This window comes from Polistes dominula, unplaced genomic scaffold (assembly GCF_049000335.1).
Source record: "Polistes dominula isolate Pdom_NZ unplaced genomic scaffold, Pdom_raw_medaka contig_75, whole genome shotgun sequence".
Taxonomy (NCBI): domain Eukaryota; kingdom Metazoa; phylum Arthropoda; class Insecta; order Hymenoptera; family Vespidae; genus Polistes; species Polistes dominula.
Window position 1 is genome coordinate 3,161,602 of NW_028301003.1, and position 27,381 is coordinate 3,188,982.

The following is a 27,381-nucleotide window of genomic DNA, read 5'->3' on the forward strand; positions in this document are numbered from 1 at the left end:
TTGCATTGTATAAATTAAACCCTAATTAGAAATACACGCAACGTGGGTTTTTGCTACACCTCAATAACCTATTACCATTTTAAATATTTCTTTAAAAAAAATTCAAATAAAATTCAAATTAAATAATTAATTTTTTTTTAATAAGCAAAAGAAAAACAGAGGGGTAGATTTTGATATAGAAAAAAAAAATTATTCGTGTGTGTTTAACACGTTGTGCGCCACGCCCATTTTTAAGAAAATCACCGTCAGGCCACGCGTGCCACTTAAGAAACGCTGATATTATAGGGCCATTGTTTCTCATTATAGTAGAAACTTATTTATGTTACTTTATGTTTATCGCATTTTAATGAAATTCATTAATCCTGTAATGAGTCAAAATAAAGTAAATTTTTAATAAATTTTCTGTAATTTCATATGTAGTGCTGTATCGTGTTATACGCTGTCAGTCATAGGTGATTGACATGGCTTAAACAGAAAGTCTAGTGTCAGTCACCGATGGCTGACATGGCGCTCAACGTGTTAAATACATTTTCCAATATTTTTTTGAAATAATAATATTAATAAAAAAAAAAATAAAAAACAAAATTAAATTAAAATAATAAATGTTTTTTTTAATAAGCAAAAATTAGGAATAGGATAAAATTGATATAGAAAATAAAAAAAATAAAAAAGGAAGAAATCATTGGTGTGTTAAAATATTTTAAACGATTTTTATTCTTCTTTCTTTTCTTTTTTTTTTTTTTGAAAAATAAGTTAGGATATTCATAAGGTCTTTTTGCTCATTAGTATTACCACTTGGTAGCCAACGTTCATTCAATTAAAATTGTAATTCAAGTAGCACGAAGAGCAATTACAGTATAGCTCCTAAGGTCATGGAGTTTATGGGCTTACGTGGTGGTGGAGATTGAAATATGCTTATCAGAGAGAAATAGAGATAGGAAAGAAAGTAATAGAACTTTCAACCCCACCTCACCCCTCCTTCATCCCTAAAAAAGAAAAAGTTAAAGAGAAACGTTTGACTTTATTTCCCTCTTCTTAGTTTCTCATTAATTTTTCATATACTTTTAATCCTGGTCAAATTATTCCCTTCCTGGAACTCTCTGTTTTGAAGTTTCACAAAACTAAAGATTTCGCTTTTAGACTTTCTTATTATTATTCTTCTTCTTCTCCTTCTTCTTCATCTTTTTATTCTTTTTCCTAATTTATAAGAAGAAATCTTCACGCTCTAATAATTATCCTTTCAATTGTTCTCCTAACTCTAATCGGATTTTAATTAACTTATATTCTCAAGAGGTGTACATTGTTAAAATGGGGCACTTTCAATGTACCTTATTAGGATCATAATTTTTTTTTTATTTTAAATAAATTTAAACTATATTTCTAACTCTACTAATATTTCCTATAAATTAAAAATTCCCTATCAGTAAGAAGATTTTATTTAAATTGTTCAAATGATAATTTCAACTTCATACCTATTATAATATTTTTCTGATTTATATTAATAACAATACTCAAATTTTCATTGAAACTTTCATGTAAGATTATTCAAAACAATTGTCTAATAAAAAAAATTGTGTATTTTCTTGAATATGCATTTTTTCATCCCCCTTCTAGACAGTATAATATAACACCCTTCTATATAAAAACTACTAGTATGTAACGTCAACCACAATCCACACGCAAGAAGATCATCCAACGTAGTAGTAGTAATAACAATAATAATAATAATAATAGGGGTAGGAATACAGGTAAGAAGGGGTAGTAGAGTAGTAGTACCCTTGAACGAAACTCACGCAAGGCAAACTCACGTTCTAAGACCCCCATATGTATGAGGAGGGGTGGGGACTTGCATCGTAGACGCAAACGTGCTGCTGCACTTCCAATTTTTTTTTTGTTAAGTGAGAGAGAGAAATATTGTAAAAAAATATACGGGGGAGACTTGGTAGAGTTAAAAAAAAAAAAGAATATATAGAAGAACAAACACACACATGCTTACTTGGACTAGTACTTTGTAAAGGTGTGTTCATGTGTGTTGTAAAAAGTGAAATAGGAGAAGAGTACTCGTGAAATAGGGGTGGAAAAGAGAGGGGTAAGGAAGTGGTAGTAAAGCCATAGCAAGGGCAAGGGCACCTAAACAAAGACATGAAGTACGTAGAACCTTCTTCTTAATGGGGGTAAAACCTAGGGTAGAATCTAGGGGGAGAAGTGTAAGGGAGGATTCAGAAGTATTCATGGCCAGACAAAGCTTTCTTCTTCTTCTTCTCCTTCTTTTTTTTCTTTCTTTCTTCCTTTTTATCTTTCTCTTACTATCTTTCTTTTCTATTTTTTACTTTTTCTTCTTCTTCTTCTACTTTTTCTTCTTTTATATCGTGTCTCGTTCATTCTTTTGCGGGTTTTTGAAACAAATGATAAGAGGGTTAGCGCATAATGCTGATGGTGCTGCCTTCTGGTGTTGGCGTGGGGTAAGCACGTACAACTCGAGATTATTCATTTTGAGTGTTGCTTTTAACTCTTATTCCTTCTTCCACTTCTGCTTTTTCATCTTTTTTTTCTGGTTTTACTATTTTTATTTCCATTCTTTTAGTCTCTACGTTGATTTTCATTTGCATGGCTTTTTTTTATTTACGAATTGGTCAATTAAGTTTAGGAATAAAATGGTTGACCTTAATGGAGAGGAGTAATAGTCAATTCATCGTTTTTAATTGACTTTTCATTCTTTTTGAGAACGTTTTTTAATAGTAGGATTAGTTTTGGATATTGAAAAGGATTGAGAATGGTGAAATACGTTGTTTATGTCATTTTTGTTTCTATTAATTATTATTATTATCAAATATTAAAAATATTTTAATTTAATAACAAATCTAAATAATAAATACTATGATGAATAATTTAATAATATAAATAAAATCCTAAAAACATCTCTTTTTTATTTAAACATTTCTACTACTACTACTATTTTGTGTAAATTACTCAGTCGGTATTACAGATTGTCAATAAAAATTATAATAAAAAAAAATGAACAAACATTTATTAACATTGACTAATTATAAAGAAAAAACCAAGCAAATAAAATAACAACAACAACTTGTGAACAATAGACGCATGAAAAAAAAAACAAAAAAAGAAAAGAAAAAAAATGTACGTCACTCAAAAGCTTTCAAACTCATTTCATAAGTTCATTCCAAACGATCGATCGAACTCGTATTCTCTCTCTCTCATTTTTTTTTGCTCTCAACCCTTCGATCCCTCTATTATACCCACCCCACCTCACCGCCGTTCCTCCCAATCTTCAGCAGAGCCACAAGCATCCACCCACGCTTCACTTTTCTTCTCTCTTTCTATCCTTTTACGTCACCCACAGGAACGGAATCCTTCTTTCTCGGTTATTACTAACCAGTTTTGCAGTATTCTCGTTTCATAAAATTTTACTATTACGATTTGGACGTCAGTGTGAATTCATTCACGCATACAAATAATATTTATATATGTATTGGTATACAGGAAATTGAAATGGACTTGCAAACCCAACAGTGGATTAATTCGAATCGAATGGTCGTCAAAATATTATTTAAAAAAGTAATAAAAAAAAAAGGAGAAATTTTTTTCGTTTGTTCTTCTTTTTTTTTTTTTTTTTTTTTAATTGGAAAAGTAAACAAATTTTTATTTTATTAATAATAATGTAAAAAGAGGAATTCTTTTAGAATCATCCCCCTTCCCTTTCACTATTGTGTATTTTTTTAATTATATTTAATTGCTCTTCACGAATTTTTGTGTGTGTTCAATTAAAAATGAAAATATACTGTTTGTTATTTGATTAAGTATAAATTTGTCTTTTTGAAATTTAATATAAAATCATTTTGATTACTAACGTAAGAAGAAAAAAATTCTAAAATGTAACTTTGTATGCTCAATATTTATAATAAAATTGAGAAAACAATGTTATAGGACTTGGAGCGGGGATGATACGCGGGGCTAGATTTTTATTTATTCATATAACAATGTACATGTGTGTGTGTGTGTGTGTGTGTGTGTGTTTGCACACACATGTATTTGTACACCATGCAAAACCGTACTGAGATATATTTCATATTTAAAACACTTCAAACGTAGGAAAAAAGGTTTACCCAAGTATAAAGTTGTTTCACAATATGTTACCATTTTTTTTTCCTAACCCTTTTTTATTTTTTTATTTTACCTTTGTCTTTCCCTACAAACTACGTTTGTTGAATTTTCTTCGTTCCCATTGTGGCCCCTAACATTTTTCCTATTTCCAAAATATATTAAACGTGTCAAATACAAAAAGTATCTTTTTTCTTCGAATAAAATAAATCGATGTGCACATCATTTTGAATTTAATTCTATCAAAATAATATTTCAATATAATTATAGATATATTATTACTATAAATTATTTAATATAATCGTTGATAAAAGTTTACTCAAACTTGAACGAAAAAATATGTTAAGTGTGCACAGTGATTCTAACCTTACTTTTATCAAACAATTATTTTATATTAATTATCAAATGTATAATAAACAAATTTAAATTAATATACAATTTTTTAATGACACAAATTATTATTATAAATTATTTAATGGAAAAAATTTAACTCAAACTTGAACGAAAAAATATGTTAAGTGTGCACAGCGATTTTGACCTTATTTTTATCAAACAATTATTTTATATTAATTATCAAATATATAATAAACAAATTTAAATTAATATACAATTTTTTAATGACACAAATTATTATTATAAATTATTTAATTAAAAAAAGTTAACTCAAACTTGAACGAAAAAATATGTTAAGTGTGCACAGTGATTCTAACCTTACTTTTATTCAAAACAATATTTCAATACAATTATCAAATGTATAATAAACAAATTTAAATTAATATACAATTTTTTAATGACACAAATTATTATTATAAATTATTTAATGGAAAAAAGTTAACTCAAACTTGAACGAAAAAATATGTTAAGTGTGCACAGTAATTCTAACCTTACTTTTATTCAAAACAATATTTCAATAGAATTATCATAAATGTATAATAAATAAATTTGTTTGAGTAATATACAATTTTCTAACTAATTAAATTATTATTATAATTTATTTAATTGAAAAAAGTTAATTCAAACTTGAACGAAAAAATATGTTAAGTGTGCACAGTAATTCTAACCTTACTTTTATTCAAAACAATATTTTAATATTATTATCAAATGTTAATATAATAAATAAATTCTTCTGTTTAATATACAATTTACTAACTAAAAAAATTATTATTATAAATTGTTAGATAAAATCATTGAAAAAAAAAGGGTACAAAGTATTTTATCAATACTATAGTTTACGATCCGATAAACGTTGATCACACTTAACCAAAGAGAGAGAGAGAGAGATTTAGGGATAAAGGGTGTAAAGAAGAATCCCCCTATGGAGTACGAGTTCTTACTCGTGAAAGGATTAAAAGACTAGAAGTTGGGATGAGGAGGAAGGGGGTTGGTACAAGAAAGGGAAGAATATACTAGGAACAGAAGGTAAAAAAAAAAAAAATATGAAAAGAAAGGAAATACCGCACCCACAGAAGCTTTGGTACACACCCGAGAGAAAAGTGTGATAAAAAAGAAAAGAAAAAGACCACTCGATTCTCCGAGGGGGTTGTGGGGGTGGGTTTAGAATCCTCGTACCCTTGTGTAAACGCGTGTAAAAGCATACGAGTTCTTGTGCAAGCACGAACAGGCCACTTTCACCCCCAACCCTTTATCCCAATTCCAATACCTAAAACACTTTTTATTCGTAAACCCTTCAATTCTCGTCACTAGACTACAACCACCCCCACTATCAGTACCACTATTGCAAGTATAACCCTTTTTATATATAAACAAATTTATTTTATTGAACAATCATAGTCAAATTTTAGAAGACAAATTTTGTTCAACTCTTTTTTTTTTTACACGTGACCAATTTTTACTATAAATTTTAAAATTAAATAAATAATAAAAAGAGTTCACAATTTTTTAAATACATAAAATAAACCATACACGTATTTTAATTTTGCAATAATTATTAACTGTACCTTGTATTCCTTGTTTCAATTTTTTTTTTCTATTTTCAACACACATACATACACACACACCCCTATGCACATACACACATATTATACAAATATTCTTCTATATAATATTAATTTCTATTTCTCAAACCAATGGTGAAAAGAGAGTGCTATCAGGTTGCACGTAACGGCAATTAAAGTTAAACCCCAACCCCCGTTCCTCACCAACCCCAAGCCAGCCCCTCCTCCCTTTAACTTTTAATATCCGCTGTTAATAGCCCTTTCAACGCGAGTTAATCCGATTTTACATTTTTCTCTCTCTCTCTCTCTCTCTCTCTCTCTCTCTCTCTCTCTCCTATTCTCTTTTTTTTATTCACAAGGTTTTCTCGTCACGCCTACCGAGCCGAGGGTTAATTAAACTAATTGGACGAGTGCATGGCCGCGTTTAGAATCGACTAGGAAAGAGTACAAAAGGGTGGAAATGAGGGGTGGGGGGTGGCTATTGGTGGCACGCTTGTTCAGCGAGTAATTTTCTTTCTTTCTTTCTTTTTTTTATTTTCATCCCCCTTCCTCTTTATATATTTTCTATCTCTTTTTATTAGTTAACTTGATTAAATATACCTTTCGTCACAGTGTTTTTTTCTTCTTTATTTGATTGAAAGTATAATAATAAAAATGTAAAATATACTAATGGTGGGGGGGGGATGAGTGAGGGTAGTTAGGATATCGATTTAATCGTTCAAATGTTTTTTTATATCATTTTACATGAGAGATAAAAGTATTATTTAATATTACTACTATTATGAATTATTATTACTATTTAATTAATAATTAAATACACTACTACTATTATTATGAATTACTATTACTATTATTATTTATTAATATATTATGAATAATTTATTAATTATTATTAATACTATTACTATTATGAATTACTATTACTAGTATTATTTATTAATATATTATTAATTATTATTAATACTAGTATTACTATTATGAATTATTATTACTTTTAATGAATAATTAAATACATTACTATTATTATGAATTACTATTACTATTATTATTTATTAATATATTATGAATTATTTATTAATTATTATTAATACTATTACTATTATGAATTACTATTACTATCATTATTTATTAATATATTATTTATTATTAATTAATTATTATTATTAATACTACTACTACTATTATGAATTATTATTACTGTTAAAAATTACTTCATGTATACTTGTACAAGTGACGTGTTCGTTTTAATCGAGATCTATATTTTTTTTTTGTTAAAAAAAATTATTTAAAAAAAGATATATATATGTATGTTTGTGACATGACATTTTCCAGTGATTGAAGTAGTAGTAGTAGTAGTAATAATAGTAGATGATAGATGGTACTTCACTTTTATTCTACAATTGTTTTTTGACGAGTTCCATACTTTGATTCCTTTTCTTTTATTTTCTTTTCTTTTTTTTTTTTTTTTGGAAAGGGGATGAAATTTATTTTTCAATCGTAATCATTCGATGATACTTCAATATTGCATTTGACAAATATTTTTGGAATTATATATATCGACCAATCGTGAAATTATTTTTAATAAACACAAGTGTTATTCATAAATTCGTATTCATAACACTCGATCATATTTAACAAATAGAATTATTTATTTAAAATAAAATCTGATACTATATCATTGTATTACAATTATTTATATATATATATATATGTATTAATATATTATTTAATAATTATTATTTAAATTTAAAAATAAAAGAACTATTTAAAATATTATTAATACACTACTACTATTTATTATGAATTGGTATTACTGTTAACTAATACTTTAATACACTACAATTATTATGAATTACTATTATTGGTCACTAACATTTTAATACACTACTTTATGTGTGTATTATAATATATATAATATATAAAAATAAAATATACTATTATACGAATATAATTATTACATATTTAAAGAATATAATTATATACATTCGATCATTGTGTTACAATTACATACATACAGAAAAAAATAAAATACTTTTATAAAAATGCACATTCATTTGTATATCTATAGTATATTAAAAATATTAAATGCAAGTCACAGAATGTATTGCATAGACAATTTGCAACACAAATACATTGAATGTTTTGGAACAATTTTACAATTTTCCTTTTTGCCACAGATTAGAATTCCTTCTTTTTTTTTTTTTTTTTTTTTTTTCATTTTAGTACCACAAAGCTTCCAACCAAAAGAGGATTATGTAAATTTCGATTACCTCTATCGTAGTTTCGTCAGCAGATAGAACTATACACAGAGGAAATACCGTAAACCCTTATCGTACATCCTTCTCTCTCTTACACGTAGACAAAAATTAAGCCCTTATACAACGAACGACGTGATTTTAACGATCGTAAAGGGTAACCTAAACCATTTTAGAACCCAAAAACTTTTTCATTTAAGTTGCTATGGGACTATGTATTTTCTAACATAGTTTATCGATTTTCTTCGAAAGCAATAATTCTTCTTGACTGGAAAGACAATTGATCTTGTCGATTTCGATTCATTTTATCGATTCGTTTTTTTTTTTTTTTACTGATCTTATTTTACTCCAATGAGACCCTTTTCTTGGGTTATCCTGTGAGATAAGTGAAATGGAAGATAGAAGAAGAAGAAGAATGGAAAGTAAGCGAGTGTAATTTGAGAAGAAAAAAAAAGATAAAAAAAAATATTTAAAAAAAGGGTGAAGGGAAAGATAACGTTTATATTAAAATCATTCAACTTCCCTTTTTTACATTTAAAATAAAATTCATTCGATTCTTTTCTAGAAATTTATTAAAAGATATATTTGATATTATTTTAATTGTTAACTAATAAAACAAAATAATTAATCAAACCCTTATCATTGTAAATTGTGTAATTAAATTATAATGTAATATTTATATTATATAAATTAGTTAATAAATATTGTATGTAATATAATATAAATTAAATTAATTAAATTATAATATTATAATTTAATATAAATTATTATAATATAATATAAATAATAATCAAAATCGGAATTTTGATAGAAAAATGTTCAACCCTTTCACATAACCAAATACAAAATTTTCCAACCCCTTCTCTAGGTAGCAGATACAGTACATTACTTAAATAAATAAGTAATACTACTTTCTCTTCATCCCACCAACCCCTTTATTTTATTTTTTTTTATTTTTTTGTGTCACTTAATGACTTGAATTAATTTTTAGAAGCTTTCTAAGATTTGTTCTATGACACAAATTTTCTTTATGACTATGGTTTTCTCTTCTTACTTCAATAGCAATATCAAACACGCCGCTTTAACCTTTCATAAGGGATAATCAGGAAAGTTTGACGCCCTTCGAACCATGGATGATCGCTTACCACCACGATAACTTTGATCGAACAACCGTGAATGATATTTTAACGTTCAAATCAAAAGATCATTTTCATCATGTTTTTATCACGTTAATTCATTCCACACCTAATACTTTTTCTAACGCACACATACACGCATTTATTAATTTATTAATTTCATTTATTTAATTCTTTTTTTGATAATTATTCAACTAATGGTTAAATCTTATAAGTTTTACTGTAAAATTATTCAATTTTATGAAATTAAATTATTAAATAAAAGATTTATCAAAATGTAATTATTAAATATAAAATATTATTATTAATATATGAAATATAATTATTGAATTATTTATCATTATTATGGTGAAACAAAACTTTTTGCATTTATTTTATTATAAATTGCATAATTAATTTTTGTTTTTGTGTAGAATTTATTTTAAAAATATTAAAGTCCGAACTTTTGGTTTACCCTAATTAATAAAATAATATTACATTTTATAATATTAAGTATAATATTAAGTATAATATTAATTTATATAAATATTTACTTTGAAAATATTCATTTAAAAAGCCCTAAAAACTTTTGGTTCACCCTAATAAATAAAATAATATTGTAATACATCGTATAATAAAATAATTTTATTTGTAAATTTATTGCATTAATTAAATGATCAACAGCACACGTTTATTTTTATTTTTTATTATAACGTGTCACCCCCCCCCCATTGGTTTGAGATGATTTAAAAAACAAAACTTGGAATAATTTTATAATTTGCATAATATCGAACAACAGGAATACATGAATAAATTCGTTTCTAAACTTAAACGAAAGTTAGATATTCAAATTTCTGAATGACACGATAAAGTGTCAAACACACGTATACACACACATACACTCGTACAGAAATTGATTATTCCTTTCGTTTCTGACATTTGACAACATCGGAATCAACAAAAGGAAAGTACCGATTGCCAAGTGAAACTTGAAACACAATCTGCAGGAGTATTATATATGTGTGTGTATGTGTGTATGTGCGTGTGTGTTTTTGTTGCTTAACTCTAACGCTTGTCGTACGTACGTTTCAACAGAATCGACGTTTCGACATCTTGAACAGATTCAAACATTATCAAATTCCAACACATTTTAATTTTATTTTTCTTATTTTACGAAAAAATATACACGGAGAGTAAAAACAAATACAACACCAGTCCATGTTATCTCAATTTTATTAATTTACTAGGATGCTTTGGTCACGTGTTATTGTAATTTTGTTATAAAATGTTGATTTAAGATTATTCTTAACTATTTAGTAAATTATAATAACTACAATTACAATGAAATACATAAAATAATAGAAAAAGTAAGGTTATTTCGTATGTAAATTGAAATAAATTGAATTGTAGTACAGTGCCATCTATTAAAAACTTACCCAAAGTATGTAAAGCAGTAGTAAAACAGTACCTAAAGACCTCCATAACCTTAAAATAGTAAAACGTTAATTTAGAAAATAAAATAAAATTGAAATCAAAGTTTTATTTTTTGTACGATAAACAAACGATGTAGATTGAAATAAATTGAAATACGACGCCATTTATTAAAAACTTATACAGTATCTAAAAACCTAGATAACCTTTAAATAATAAATGTTGATTTTTAATATAATTTTAAACTATTTAATAAATTATAATAACACAGAAAATAAGACTACAATTATAATAGAATACATAAAATAATAATACCGGAAAAATTAAAGAAGTAAGGTTAGTTAAACGTATGACGTGAATATAGCAAAATAATTGAATTGTAATGCAATACCATGTACTGAAAACTTACAGTACCTAAACACCTACATAACCTAAATAATAAATCCTTAAATTAGTTATAAACAATAAAAATAATCGTAATAAAAATTATTCTATATTCTAAATTGAAAAAATCAAACAAAATAAACAAAACTTTATTAAAATCGGTTCAGTTATTTCAAAATTATTAGCGGACAAACATATTGTGATACTGAATTAAGATAATAATAATTTTTTCAAAAAGAAACAAAATTTCAAACATGAAACAATCGAATAATCACATATCTTTTATTATATACAATATTTTGTCATCATTATTATTATTATTTAATCATTAATACAATTTAGGAAGAAAATATTTGATCTAACAATTATTTATTTTTCATTTAATTTCGTTTATTCGATTGTTTTATTTAGATATTGTACAGCTGTCTATTTATCCTTCCTATCTAACTTAGAGAATTTCGAAGGGTGGAAAAGTTTGTTCCTCCTTTTCCGGTTAGCGATAATATCGAGAAGAAGAGTCACGGACAGAAGGGGTCAGGGACTTTTCTCTACGGTTCGTAAGCCAACCGAAATGCGAGTATTCCTGCTGTCGACGTTTCCAACCCTTCTTCAAATTAATCTCAGCAACAGTGAGTGAGAGAGATGGTGATAGAAATCGTGTTGTGTGTTATATATCCGATAAAGTAGAAAATTCCCTAAATCGTTTCCCTGAACTTCTGACACGTACACATCCACGTATACTACACACGCATGTAAGTGCAAGTTCTTTTATTTTTCTTCCCATTTTCATTTTAGATTTCTTCAACCCTTACTATTTTATTTTATTTCACGTTAGGATTATTTGAAATGATCTTCACCATCCCCCACAGCACCATTGCCAACTCCACATATGTTCATTTTATCGATATTTAAAATACAGCTAATCCAACATATTCGAAATTGATTTCTATCGAGAAAAATATGTTAAAATATTTACGTTTTTCTAGTTTTAGATGATTCAGTCATATATACATAAATCCATACATACATACATATTATACATATTTACTTTACATTGAGAAATATATATATATACATGGTTCGATGCTCAAATGCAATTGAAACGTTTCAGCACGTTTTGGGAATAGCCCGAGTTATACGAAATTCGGTCGTATCCGATACGTTAGATTCTCTTTTATGTTTTTCCCCACACCCTCAACCCCCCATTCCACCCCTTCTCTTTCTCTTGAACGTAACGCGATAAGCGCGTTAGCGATTCAATAAAGTGCATCGTTACGTTCAAACAATCGGGTCAAAACACTGAGCTGTTATACTGAAATTGTATGTGTTGTTCGTTTAATACTAACTACCCCTAGTTTGATTTCTAATCTTATGAAAGATACATTTCTACAAACTATTTATTTTTCTTTTAATTTTTAAATTAAAGATGTTTTATTTAAAGGTTATGTAGGTCTTTAGATACTGTAAGTTTTCAATAGATGGCACTGTATTACAATTCAATTATTTCAGATTTTTGTTAGATTTATCTATGACATAACCTAACCTTACTTTTTATAGTTTTCCGTGTATTATTATTTTATGTATTCCATTCTTATTGTGGTATTATTTTGTGTGTTGTTATTATTTATTAAATAGTTATCTACTTTTTTAGATACTGTATAAGTTTTCAATCAGATGGCGTCGTATTTCAATTCAATTTATTTCAATTGACATACGACATAACCTTACTCTTTTTCTTCTATTTTTTATGTATATATATATATGTCAATTCAATTCAATATGATAAAATTTAATAATAAACTCATTTCAAACATTTGCTATAATAATTCTCCCCATAAAAATGTCATTTCACGTTCAAATACTTGAAAATTTGAAACTTGAAACTTGAAAAAGTATAACGTAAAGAATTTTCTACAGAAATGGTTGTTGAAGAAAAAAACAGGGTAGATTCGTTCGTGGTTTTGAGGGGCGGTTTTAGCCGTGGGATAAATCGAGGGTGGTGAAAGAGTCAGAGGTGGAGAGAAGGAATGTAAAAACGATAAGAAAATTCGCCAGTCGACAGTTGCAACTACGTTCTTCTCGTTTCACGACGAGATTCTGAAGAAGGGTTGAAGGGTAGTAATGGTAGTAGTGGTGGTAGTGAAAAAGAGGGTGAAAAGCTCGGCTTCTCTTGTTGGAAAATGAGATTCGCGTAAAAGAGATTAGGATGCTTTGCGGAATGTTAATCCTTTTGACACGTTATTAGGACATTTCTATTTTTTTTTAATTTTTTTTTATTTAAACTTTTGACGTTCACAACAATAAGCATATAATTACTCTCGTAGCTTTTAACCTTTTCAATTTTTTTTTGGTTTTTTTTTTTATTCTTATTATTCTTTCTTCTTTTTATATTTGCAATTTTTATTCGTAAGATTATTTTTATATATTCTTTTTGATCACGTTTGTTTGTTTGTTTAAAAAATTCAATTGAAACATTTTTTTTTATTATTATTTGAGTGTGTATGTGTACTATGATGTTATACTAATTTACTAATATTCGAATATAATATAAAATGTTAATAATTTAAGGTGCTACAGAGTGAAACATTCTTTTTAAGTAGTATAAACCAATCTTTATACGATCAGCGATATCAATCCATTCAAACAATTAATGTAATTCAAGTAATTTTAACATCATATCAGTTTGTTTGATTTATTTGCAAGAATACAATATAAAATATTAATAATATCAGGTGTTACAGGGTGTCAAACCGTTTTTTAAGTAGTATAAACCACTCTTTATACGATCAAACATATTAAAAAATGAATTTAATTGAAGTAATGTAACATCGTATCAAATTTCGTATCCATTTCTTTGATTTATTTGTAATAATATAATATAAAGGATATCAAATATTTTTTTGAGTAGTACAAACAAATCTATATGATCAGACACATTAAAAAATTCATGTAATTCAACATCGTATCAAATTTGTTATCCATTTGTTTGACTTATTTGTAAGAATATAATATAAAATATTAATAATTTAAAGTGTTACAGTGTGTCAAACATTTTTTTAAATAATATAAACAAATTTATACGATCAGACACATTAAAAAATTCATGTAATTCAACATGGTATCAATTTGTTATCCATTTGTTTGATTTATTTGTAAGAATAATACATAAAAATAATGATATCATAATTGATAAAGCTTTGTGGTATAATACTACAAGCTCATTTGGTATTAGACAATGGTAAATGAGAGAGAGATAGATAAATAGAGAGAGAGAGAGTGAGAGAGAGAGAGAAGTTGTTATTAAACAGAAGTAATTATGAGATATCTAGGTCAACAGGTACACGACTCAATCAACGGCTAATTATCCATTAAAAGCATCTTCGCATTTTCTATCAATCAGTTTTGAACATAATCCTGATTAATGTTCATGATTATGAACGTATAATAACGAGACGAATAATGATAATAATAATAATTATCAGACTTAATTAACATAATTATCACGAATACGTTAAATGTATAGGTAGATTTTATTTGGATAAGATAATAATGAATGTTCTTATCGTTTGCAAAATTACAATTTTCACAAGTGTTGATTAATTGAATATCGAATTTAATAAAAAAAATTGTAGAGGTGTGTGTTGGTGTAATTGAATTGATTGAAATTTTCTAAACACAGTTTAATTAATAAAATGTTGAAATTAATATAAATTTTTTTTTTAAATTAAAATATACAAATAATTACTAAGAATTATCTCAAAATTTTTATATATTATATATTTTAAATTTAAATATTAAAATAATTAAATTTATATATATATATATATAAATTTATAAAATTAAATTAAGTAATAGAATAAAGAAAACTCGGATTAAAATTAAATATGAAAATAAAAAAATTTGATTTATAGAAACGTCTCACCAAACACAATACACTTGAACACAAAGCCAGACTAAAATACACATAAATAAAAATGAAAAAATTAGATTTATAAAAGAAAGAAAGAAATCGAAAAAAAAAACACACACGTTTAAAACGAAGGGTATTTGTTACCGGTGATGGGTGCATCCTAGTTGCACCACAGTGCAGCAACTGCATTGGAAGGATTTTGTGCGTGAGACAGGTGGGTTACAGAGAGGGTAAAGCTAAAATCCCTGGATCGTATGCATCCTCACACGAGTGGCATTCATTTCACCAACGAGACAGCTCTAATATTGACACCATTTCACACATAACAGAGAGAGAGAGAGGGATGGGGGTGAGTGAATGGGGGGTGAGTGGGTGGATGATAGAATAGAAGCTTCGAAGAGTACGAGGAACGTACTTGGAGAAGACAGGACTGATCCTCGATCAGCTGAGAGATTGAGATGATCCGGAAAATCATAGTGAGTGAGTGAGAGAGAGAGAGAGAGAGAGAGAAGATAACAGGGCAGGTACTTGGAACAATCGCGAATGCCTTTGACAGTGATTGCAATCGTGTTCAGACTATTCTCCTTCTATCGTCTGCCACACACCATCCATACTGATATGATCCAACCATAAGATCGATCATAAAATATATCTGTGTGTCTGTGTAGGTCTGTGTGTAGTTTAGTTGATGAAAAATAAAATTTGATGAATACTCGTCAAAGTTTAAATACTTGGTCTAGTATTTGGATAATATAAGAAAATGATAGTTTGGTTTGATTTGATTTATTATATGTTTATACTACTTACTAATCCAATTTTTATTAATTTTATCTCAATTAAGAAAGAAAATTAGTCGAATGTTGGTAGACATGCACAGATCTTCGCATGGGTGTCTAGTATTTTGATAATATAAGAAGATAATAGTTAGGTTTGATATATTATTTATTTGTACTACTTATTAATGCAATTTTTATGGATTTTATTTTAATTAATAAAGAAAATTAATTGAATATTGGTAGACACACATAGATCTTTGTAGAGGTGTTAATTATAATCTAGTATTTTGATAATATAAGATGATACTTAGGTTTAATATATTATATATTTATACTACTTAATAATGCAATTTTTATTTTTATTTTAATTAGGAAAGAAAATTAATCGAATATTGGTAGCCACACATATATCTTCGTATTGGTGGCGATTTATAATCTAGTATTTTGATAATATAAGAAGATAATACTTATGTTTGATATATTTTATATTTGTACTACTTAAAATCAATAAAAATTGCATTATTATTTCAATTTAAAAAAAGAAAAATAATAGAATATTGGTAGATACACACGTATCTTTGTATTAGTACCGATTTTAATCTAGTATTTTGATAATATAAGAGGATGATACTTAGGTTTGATGTATTATATATTTGTACTACCTAAAAATGTAGTTTTATCGATTTTATTTGAAATAAAAAAAGGAAGTTAATCGAATGTTCACAAACACATACAGATCTATTACATGGGTACCATATTTTTATTTATAAAAAATTCTTTTTCAACGAAATAACAAAATACCTGAGCTTTGTAATATCAAACCACAAAGGTATGCTACGATAAAAGGATTTAAGAATAAAAAAAAGAAGATAGATGATACTCCAAAGAAATCTTTCAGTGGTTCTTCTTTACTTTCTATTTCTCTCTCTTTTTCTCTTTCTCTTTCTCTCATCCTCTTGATCATGACAGCAACGAAAGCCGACATTCGAGAGGAAATTGAAAAGCGTGTCAATGGTTGGGTTCTCTCTCTCTCTCTGACACTGGTATGAGAGAGGTACACTTAAAATAACGAGATTATTGACGGAAGAACCGATATATCGAGGAACGATTTAACACTACGACAATCCAAAAATCATTTTTCATACCTCTTTCTCTCTCTCTTTCTCTCTTTTATTCATACGTTTCATATAAATCATCACAAATGATGATATACGTCTGTTAAATAAAAATGGGATTTGTTTATGTACCCACACAACATTTATTATTACATTAAATTATAATTATTTCAATCATATTAAACATTAGATTGATATTAAATTTGTCTATTGATCGTATAATTAATTGTTATAAATTTTTTTCTGATACAAATTAAAAAAAAATAATTCACTTGCATGATAAATAAATTCATTCATCAATCGTTGCTGCAAGATAGTACTATTAATACTCTTAATTTATTATTATTATTATTATTATTATTATTATTATTATTATTATTATTATTATTTATTATTATAATATTGGTTCTCTACTTACCCCTTCTAATTTATAAATTATTTTAATTATAAATTAATTCTAAAAATTCATAACAATATAGTCACAATGAATGATATTCCATTTTACAGGATATAACCAATCTCGTTAGCTAATACAACTGTAATAAAGAAAGTATAAACAACCAAAAAACAAAAAGGAAGAAGAAGATAAAGTGCGTAGCAATTGACAAAACGAATAATAATCGATCATAGTCAAATTACGATAAAGAAACTACCCCGAAAAACGAATAAACTCATATTTCTCGAAAGTTGACGTAGTAAACGTTGCAATTTCGAACCAACCCCGGAACATTAATCACTGTACATACTCGTATAGATTGAGTAGAGGTATTGGAAGTGATAGGAATGAGAGAAGAAGAGTGGGGGAAGGGGTAGAATTTGGAATAGGAAATAGGATGGGGGTAGTAGTAGGTAGCAGAGGTGGCGTATGATGGCACTGGGTTAGAGGATAATGATGGGGAGTGTGAGAGGATGGTACGGAAAGGGAGTTGAGTTATATGAAAATGGAATGAATTGTTATGGGGTGAGGGAATACCCTGAACGTTCATCTATGCAAGCACCCAGGGTAATTAGCACCCTTTACAAGCAACAAATCGTTAGGACGCTTTAAACTTGAAATAATAGGGCAGTCGAAAAGCTTGACTCGTCGGTTTAAATGGACAATAATTATGGGTCGTTGGTTGTTAAACTACGATCGGTTATTTCGTTTCCAGTTTTCAGTTTCAGTTTCAATTTCAAAGAAGAGAGAGAGAGAGGGTAACTTTATACTCATAAAACTACTTAATTAACTTCTGAATATTTACTGTTTTCTATAATAATAATATTACTCTTGTTTCTCATAATTATCGTACATTTGTTTTTAAATGAAAACTTTTGACCCAACTCTGGCTACTAAGAGTATTTACTATCTAATTAAAGTTCAATTTTTATCATTATTTATAAAAAATATTACACCTGTAAGAATGCAACCCATCAGACACACTTTGAAAATGTTGCTTACGAGCGCCATCTTTCGGAACAGAATTTTTTTCTACCTGAAAAATAGGCAACCCGTAATACACACCTGTATGAAAAGTTGGACTAAAAAAAATTCCGTCCTAACAGATGGCGCTTGCATGCAACATTTTCAAAGTGTGTCTGACGGATTGCATTCTTAAGGGCGCATATTTTTATAATTATTAAATAAATAATAACAGAAAAAATTATACTCATGATGTCGGATCTGAGGGATGTACCATTGACCTAAAAAAAAAAGATCTATTCGAGGGTAAGATAATTTAAAAAACATTTTTGTATTAAAATTTTTTTTTTATTATTATATTCCGCTTGAAAAACGAATAAAACTCGAATAGAAAGTCATAAATCAAGGTTTTGTCTGAAGTATTTTCTACCTTTTGCCATACATCGTTGTTCTAACGTAATCGAAAATCGATTGAGATTCTACCTCAAGCACAGAACAATATATATATATATATATTTGTTTTCTGGCTGACATTTTACAGTCGTGGTAAACGGAAACAGGCTGACAAAACGAGTGAATGGGTGGTCTAGGGGATATCGGTGACTAGGGGATGTACGAGGGAGGGGATATTGTACGTTGGCATTGTCGTGTTTCTGCTTTCCATCCGATCATAGATAACCGAACGATAACAGAAAGGACGTTTGTCATTCGACGCGTCCAACTCATTGCCATAAACACTGATCTCTCTGCCCACTGATGGTGATAAAAAATATCTCAAACCATTTCCATCTCTCTCTCTCTCTCTCTCTCTCTCTCTCTCTCTCTCTCTCTCTCTCTTTATTTTTTACGTTTATTTTATGACCGAAGAAAAGCCTACGATAAGAATTGTTAATTTAATTGTAAAATAAAAACAGTTAAACTCGAAATGTCAATCAATTCGAAAAACATAACGAAATAATCAATCGTTTTGCTTACATTTAATTTAATTTAAATTGAAATTTATTCTCTGATTTATCACATTATTCTTCGACAAATTATATATTTCCGTTTCATATACTACAAATATCAATTATTTCACCTCTGTATTAGTTTATTCGTTCCTTTTTTTATAATTCACTTTTGTATCGAAGGTTTACCGTGTATTGTGAAACAATATGGCGTCTCTTATTGGTAGACATTTTTATATCATACATCAAACATAACCTACATTTAACAAATTCGCGTTTACTTTTTGTACAATTAATCAAAACAAATAATTCAAATAAATTCTGATTATCAATGAATGTTTTTTATAAACTCGTAAATATAATTTAATCGAAATTAAATGTAGAAAAATCAAGTAGAAGAAAAAAATTAATTTGAATGATCACAAAGTTTGAAATTTCACTAGACAGAAAATAAATGTATAATATAATCGGACACATACACACACATACACACCAAGAAAGTTTTAGTTTCAGAAATATACGAAAGTTTATATAAAAAAAAGAAGCCACCTGTATATATATAATAAAGTACTTGAGTAACTTCGACATCTAAAGTTGAGACTCTTGGGTGTCTCCACGGCATCGGGATCACGAAAAACTTTCCAAAAGACAACTACCAGAGACACAGAAGTTGTATTTCTATGACGAATAAACACCGGTGGTGGGTTACACGAGTGCTCTAACTTTATCCACCCCCCCTCCTCTTTTAAAATAACAATTGGGTGTGTGTGTGTGTTTTAAAAAGGGTACAGAGAAATAGAAAATCAAATCTTACGTATACTGGGTGATTCAAATATATATTTTTTTTAAATGGTTCAAAAAATTGTTTCGTTAATTTAATTTTACGTAAGAAAGTTTGTGAACAAAATTCGTAAGATCATTTTCATAATTTTTTATTATTATTATTATTATTTTGTGTTGAAAGCTTTTTTATTAAAAGTTACTTAATTAGACTTGTAAAAATATGTTAAAATATTTTTTGGAATTTTCATTAATAAGATTTGAAAATAAGATCCTTTTACGTACTTTTAAAACTCATAATTTCAGTCTTTGTAATAAATTAAACGATGAATCTTAAAGTTCTTAAACTATTTTATTTTCTTCTTTCTCAAAACTAGTAATTTTATTTCGAAACTTTTCAATCTCATAATTAAACTCGTGAGAATATTTTTTTTTTAATATTATAAATCCTAATTGTGTGCTTATAATATTAATTTGTAAAATATTTATTTATATAAACGTAATTAAACTTTGAATAAAATTTTATAAATTGAAAAATTGATCAAAAGTTTAGAAATAATTTTTTTTTTAATAAATTAACACCAAATTGTTCATAAAATTTTATTAAACTCGTAATTTTTAGTCTTATGATTGTATAATAAAATAAAATAAAATGAGATAACCTTAAAAAAAAAATCATTGATTTTTCAAAATGGTAAATATAGATTTTTGGTTCACCCTATAGAAAAAAAAGAAATAGCAAAAGTGTAACCAAAGTCAATTTCAATCTCCTTTAAACAGGATCTTTCATTTATACACACACATACTACACACAAGTATATGTGAGTTTGTGTAACAGAAACAAGCGGAAAAACATGGGTCGTGTTTGATTCAAATGGAAGAGAACTTTCGCGTGGACTTTCAAGTCAAAGTCGGTTTCTATCACTACTACGAAGAAACTATATAAAAAAAAAAAAGTAGAAAAATAAAAAATAAGAGAAAAAAAAACTACTCGTCCTTGTGGTATCCAATTTATTTTTCTTTTCGTCCTTTCCCCATTTATGACGTGAACTCGAATTGAATTTTTCCTCTCTTTTGATTCTTTCTTGAAAAGTCACACACCCCTTTCCCCTACCCTTCTATCCAACCCCATTTTTCACCCTCGTCTCCCCATCATTTCCCATATATTTGATATTTTATATTTTCAAAAAGATACGAATATAAAATTTGATATTTCAAATTATTTAACATCATTTTGACACACGTTGTGAATACTACTCTAGTTTTTTACATAATGATTTATCATATGTAAGATAAAATGTATTAAAATATTATTTTTTCTTTAATTTTATTTTTATTATTAGAATTTTTTAACTCTTAGAGATAACTTTATAACCTAAAAAGGCTGTGAAGTTAGTTTTAGGAATGGTTGTTATTTTTTTACTGAGGTTAGGTTGCTAACCTCGAACCAGCCTCCTGTATGTGGGCTTGGGACCAGCTAGTTACTATCTAGGTATCTAAATATTAACTAGGCGGAGTTAAAAATATTTTTTAATTAATAAAAAAATTATTAAAATAATATTTATTAAAAATATAATTTAAATTTATTTCAAATGTATAATACATCATATTTATTATATTATTAATATAATATTATTATAAAAATTATATTATAATTTATTTTAAAAAATTAATTAATAAATAAATAAAATAAAATATGAATAAAATAATATTAATATAATAATATTAATATAATATTATTATATAATAAATAATTATTATATTATATTATTAATATAAACACAAATATATGCAACTATGTCCAACTTTATGGAATTATTAAAAGGGGTAACTAGTAATCATGGTTTTAAATGTATTTTCTACGTGAATTCTATTTTTAAATTATTTGTCATATTTTTATTATAATTATATATCTTAATATATATAAATTACGTGTCACGTTGTTTGTCCGCAATGGACTCCTAAACTATTAAACCGATTTGAATAAAATTTTGCACACTGTGTGCAGTTTCATCCAACTTGAAAGATAGGATAGTTTATATCTAAATTTATAATAGCAATATTATTTGTTTATTAACAAAGAGTCATGAATATCTCTGTTAGTTCGATAAGATTTTAACAGATGACGATATAAGGTAATTCGTTTACTTAAAGACGTGTGTATCGGACTGATTATGAGTCACAGCAACGCGTGGCGGGGCACCCCTAGTTTATAATTAAAATTTAAAAAAAATTAAAAATAACAAAAAAGAGGTTATGTAGAACTCTAATGATTAATTCGTCGTAGTATACCTTAATCGTTGGTTTGTTGGTTGCTTGGTAATTTTCCTGCTCCTTATGGGTATTTGCTTGAAGATTATTTGTATAAACTGTGTGTGTGAGTGTGTATGTGTACGTCGTTTGTATAAATCAACAGAAATGTATATTAGAAGGGATAAAGAAGAGATGAGACTATTTGCTAAGAGTGGTATAGTTTTAAATCAACCCTTCTAAATGTTATTGCATGCTATACTTTATCCAAGATGGTTTCCAAGGTATCCAAATAATTTCTACTACATTTTTTTTAATGTTAAAAATAAAAGGAAATTTAGTATTTAGTTTTTTTCGTACTAATTGTAACCTCAAAAAACAATACAATTACTATGATGCATTTCATTTGTGTTTTTATGCAACTTTGTATAGTTTTGCTATGAAAAGCAATTATAAATTATTAATGGGCAACTAATACTAACCCAATTATTTAATTAAATAATATTTCCAACACAATTAATCTTAATTTTCTATTTTGTTATATTAAAAACAAACATAGTGATCGATCAATAAAAATAAAAATAAAAAATTCAAACCACTGATGCAATTTCTAACCTGACTTTATTTCAATCATAAATAACCTTAAGTATTTGTAATTAAAATTAAACCAAAAAATAAAAGGAAAGACTATGCAAACGATTGAAAATTTTCGAGTAAAGGGAAGAAAAGGGATCAATAAATACAGTAAATAACGATTTTCTTTTACAAAAGGTTCCAAAGTTTCTCCCTTAAATCTCTTTAATCGTAAACCCAACCTTCGAGAGAAAGAGAGTTGTTATGAATGTTCTTTGAATTACTTCCCACATCCCTCATCTATCTATCCCTCCCTCTCCCCCCCCTTGATCCTTTTCCCTATCTCTATTTTATCCTTCTCTTTCATAACCCTTTTCTCTCTCTCTAGGATGAGAGAAATATATTATATCTTCAGTTTAGGGATACGATAAGATGATTTAAGATTTGACGTTGATTTATTACAATTACTGACAAATTAATTTATTTCTAAATTAATTCTAGAAATATATATATATATTATAATGATATAAATAAAATAATAATACACGAAAAAATAGAAAAAAAGTAAGGTTAGTTAAATGTATTACGTGAATATAGGAAAATAATTGAATTGTAGTACAGCACCATCTATTGAAAATTTACAGTACTTAAACACCTGCATAATCTTTAAATAATAAATGTTGATTTAATATATTTCTAAAACTATTTAATAAATTATAACAACACACACAAAATAATACCACAATTAAAATGTAATATATAAAATAATAGAAGAAGTAAGGTTAGTTACACGTATGACGTGAATATAGCAAAATAATTGAATTGTAATGCAACATCATCTATTGAAAATTTACAATACCCTACCTTCATAACCTAAATAATAAATCCTTAAATTAGCAATAAAAAATAACAAATAATCGTGATAAAAACTATCTTTATAATAAAATAATAATAAATATAAGTATATTATTTTTTTTTTTTTGTAAAAGAAAATAACAATTGAAAATATTCTATAATTATTACAAATTTTTATATTTGACCAATCAAATGATTTTTATCATAAAACGAAGAGTACAATTGTGCTTAACAAATGTATAAATTGAAATAATTACATTGTAATATACAGTGTCATCTATTGAAAATTTACAGTACCTAAAAATGATTATTATCATAAAACGAAGAACACATTTGATTTAACAAATGTATTATTGAATTATTTTTGATTTTTATCGAAAATTTGAACATTGATTTTTGTAATTGTTTGAAATTGTTTTAAAATTATTGGATTAAACGTTTTATCTATTGTTTATCTTCTGTTACAGTTTGAGAACCAATCAACCAAGCGGCCTGGAAACTGGTGGAGTTCGACTGGAATTGAGCAAAGCACTCGATCTTTGGGCCAGAAATTCGAAACTAACTTTTCAGGAAGTTAACAGCGATCGTGCTGACATTCTTGTTTACTTTCATCGGTAAGATTATTTATTTATAATTATATAATAATAAGATAAAATCTTATCACGTATTTTGTTTTATCTTAAATAACAATAGAGTAAATAAAATAATTAAAGTAGTAAAATAAAGGTAGTTTGGTTTGAAAGGAATTTAATGTTTAGGGGGAAGGGTTATAAAACATCATGGAAAACCACCCCCTATGTGTGTGTGTGTGTGTGTGTGTGTGTGTGTGTGTGTGTGTGTGTGTGTGTGTGTGGTGTGTAATTATCATTTAACGTTAATAAGCCTTGGTATTCACATGAACTTGCCTGCAAGGGATTTGTTTTGTTCGCGTGAATGCGCAACTAACACACACAAACCAACACTAACGTGTTATAAATTGCTATGTGCAAATACTACTTCTATGTACAGATATATTTCTATAATATGTGCATATTATATATATATGAATATTCCTACACACACATGTATATACATTGTATATGTATGTGCATGCATTTATCCATACTATATGTGAATGTGTATTTACCTATACGTGCAAATACTGTGCATCAATGGGTGCGTTTACGTACGTTGAGTAAAGATATATGCGTTTGTGTGTTTCTGTACATGTGTATTTGTATGTGTGTAAGTATATGTGGATATGTGAGATCGATAAAGAGGCAATAAACGTTATTACATGTTATCAAAGGAGAACGTCACACACATATACATATATATACGTAGTTGTATACATGTATATAAGGAATTTGATCGTATACTTTGTCATGGTGTTTTTATAGATTTTTTTTTAATTTCCCCTATCAAAGTTTTATATTATTCGAATGAAATTTTTGTTTGAAACGAAAATAATGATATCTTTTAATAAATTAATTTTTTTATTTTTATTAATTGGTGGATTAATTGGTATGTATTTTTTTGTTAACAGTGGTTCTCATGGGGATGGATATCCATTCGATGGAAGAGGACAAATCTTGGCACACGCATTTTTCCCTGGCAAGGATCGTGGTGGGGATGCGCATTTCGATGAAGAAGAAATTTGGTATCTTCAGGACAACAGCAATGAGGAAGGTAAATAATTAAAAAAATAATAAATTATATGACACCCGCTATAGTGGTTCGCTTAAATTAAATTTTTCTGTAATTTTTAATTTTGAAAATTGTTTAAGAATGACGATTAGAAAAGCAGTATTTCTTTTTTTGATTTATTGCCAAGTGGGTCACGTGTATGGAGGGTAGAAGTAAGGAGTAATATCTCTTATGGAAGAAAATATGAAAAAGTGTCCAGCGTTTTCTGTCAATAACAGTTCAAAAACCTTCAAGAATGGCACTGGTGTAGACACTTGGTATGGTATGAATGTAGCAATTGTAAATGTATTGTAATTGTTTATTTCTCAATCCTACTCTAATAATATTTGGTGCTTCCTTTAAAAGTTGCCATGATGCTAATGTGGCGCCACCTCAATTGGTTCGGTTTCGACGGACACTTTTCATATACAGAGATGTTACTCCTTAATTCTACCCTCCATAGTCACGTGTTACAAAAAAAAGATGGCCATCTCTGAAAGACTCTGAAGTAAGTCGAGAAGGATTTTCTTCTCGTATGTTTGCGGATTTTCTTCGACGTTATCAGTTTCTTTCGATATAATAATAAAAAAAAGAAAAAGAAACTGAATAAAGAATCATATGTTGTATATGATTTGTAAGATATTAGAAATTTTGTAATATTATATTTTTATTTTTATTTTATTTATTGATTATTAAAAATATTAATATTAAAATAAATTTATTAAAATTCACACGTGAATAATAATTTGAAGAAAATCAAATGGTAATGAAATTAAACTTAAACAAAATTATCCAAAATATTTTCAAATTAAAACTAACCTATATTACATTATTGCATCTTAGAAAAATACAAATGTTTATTAAAATTAATTAAAAAAAGAAATCAACACAGATAAAACCAAATGATAATGAAATTAAACTTAAAATAAAACTACCCAAAGTATTTTCAAATTAACCAGTTAACTAAATTTAACGAGTATACTTTGGTAATGACCATTGGCTATTTAAATTGTAATTTTTGTAAAAGAGAAACAAAACATAATCTCAAATTTAGGATTAGTAAAAAAGAAAAATGAGAATTTTTATATTACTATTCTTTTCTTTTTAATTATTTTTAGTTTATTTTGTTTTCATAAATGAGCCATTTCAACCTCGAAACTCGAAATCGTTCGATTCTAACGACACACAGCGGTGTTAACTTTCAAAATGGAACACTACAGTTAACTGATTGACAATAATAATGAATTAATACAATATAGATTGAAATTAAATCATAAAAAAATAATAAATAAGATTGCAATTAATTTGTAATCCTATTTATGATCATTTTATTTTCATAAATGTGCAATTTTAAATTTAAAACTCGAAATCGGTCGATTCTAGCGACACATAGCGGTATTAATACTAATTATATATTACATTATCGTATCTTAAAAAAATACAATGTTAATCTTCAATATAATTAAAACAAAAACTAACAAAAATGAAAATAGGGAATGTAATAGAAAAAGAATTGTCTAATTCATCCTCAAAAAGGAATTTCAAATCCATTCTTCTCGATTACCTTAAAAAAAAGAAAGAAAATAGAAAGAGAAAGATAAAGAGAGAAATAAATAGAAGATCATGGAAAGGAAAGAGAAGGGAAAGGGCTGTTCTAGGTATTAGAATGGAATCCCTTTCGACAATTCTCCAGGTCTTTACATTCTACCGTCGAACAGTGATTCCAAATTGGTCTCGTTAATAACGTCGGCTTATCTCTCTCTCTCTCTCTCTTCCTCTCTCATTTATGCATCAATGCTTCCTTCCTAGTATGCAAGAGAGAAAGGGAAGGTTTGATTCTCGACATAACAGC

At 27.1% G+C, this 27,381-nt stretch overlaps 1 protein-coding gene across 3 annotated transcripts in view; it reads left to right on the forward strand.

Moving 5' to 3' along the window:
• The window catches only part of Mmp2 (Matrix metalloproteinase 2), a 152,795-nt gene that overhangs the window by 104,125 nt on the left and 21,289 nt on the right, over positions 1 to 27,381 (forward strand). For all 3 annotated transcript variants that reach the window (XM_089174001.1, XM_089174002.1, XM_089174003.1), the window contains 2 exons: positions 24,332 to 24,478; positions 25,390 to 25,532. In XM_089174001.1, coding sequence (XP_089030127.1) covers positions 24,332 to 24,478; positions 25,390 to 25,532 — 290 coding nt within the window. The remainder of the gene's footprint in view (positions 1 to 24,331; positions 24,479 to 25,389; positions 25,533 to 27,381) is intronic.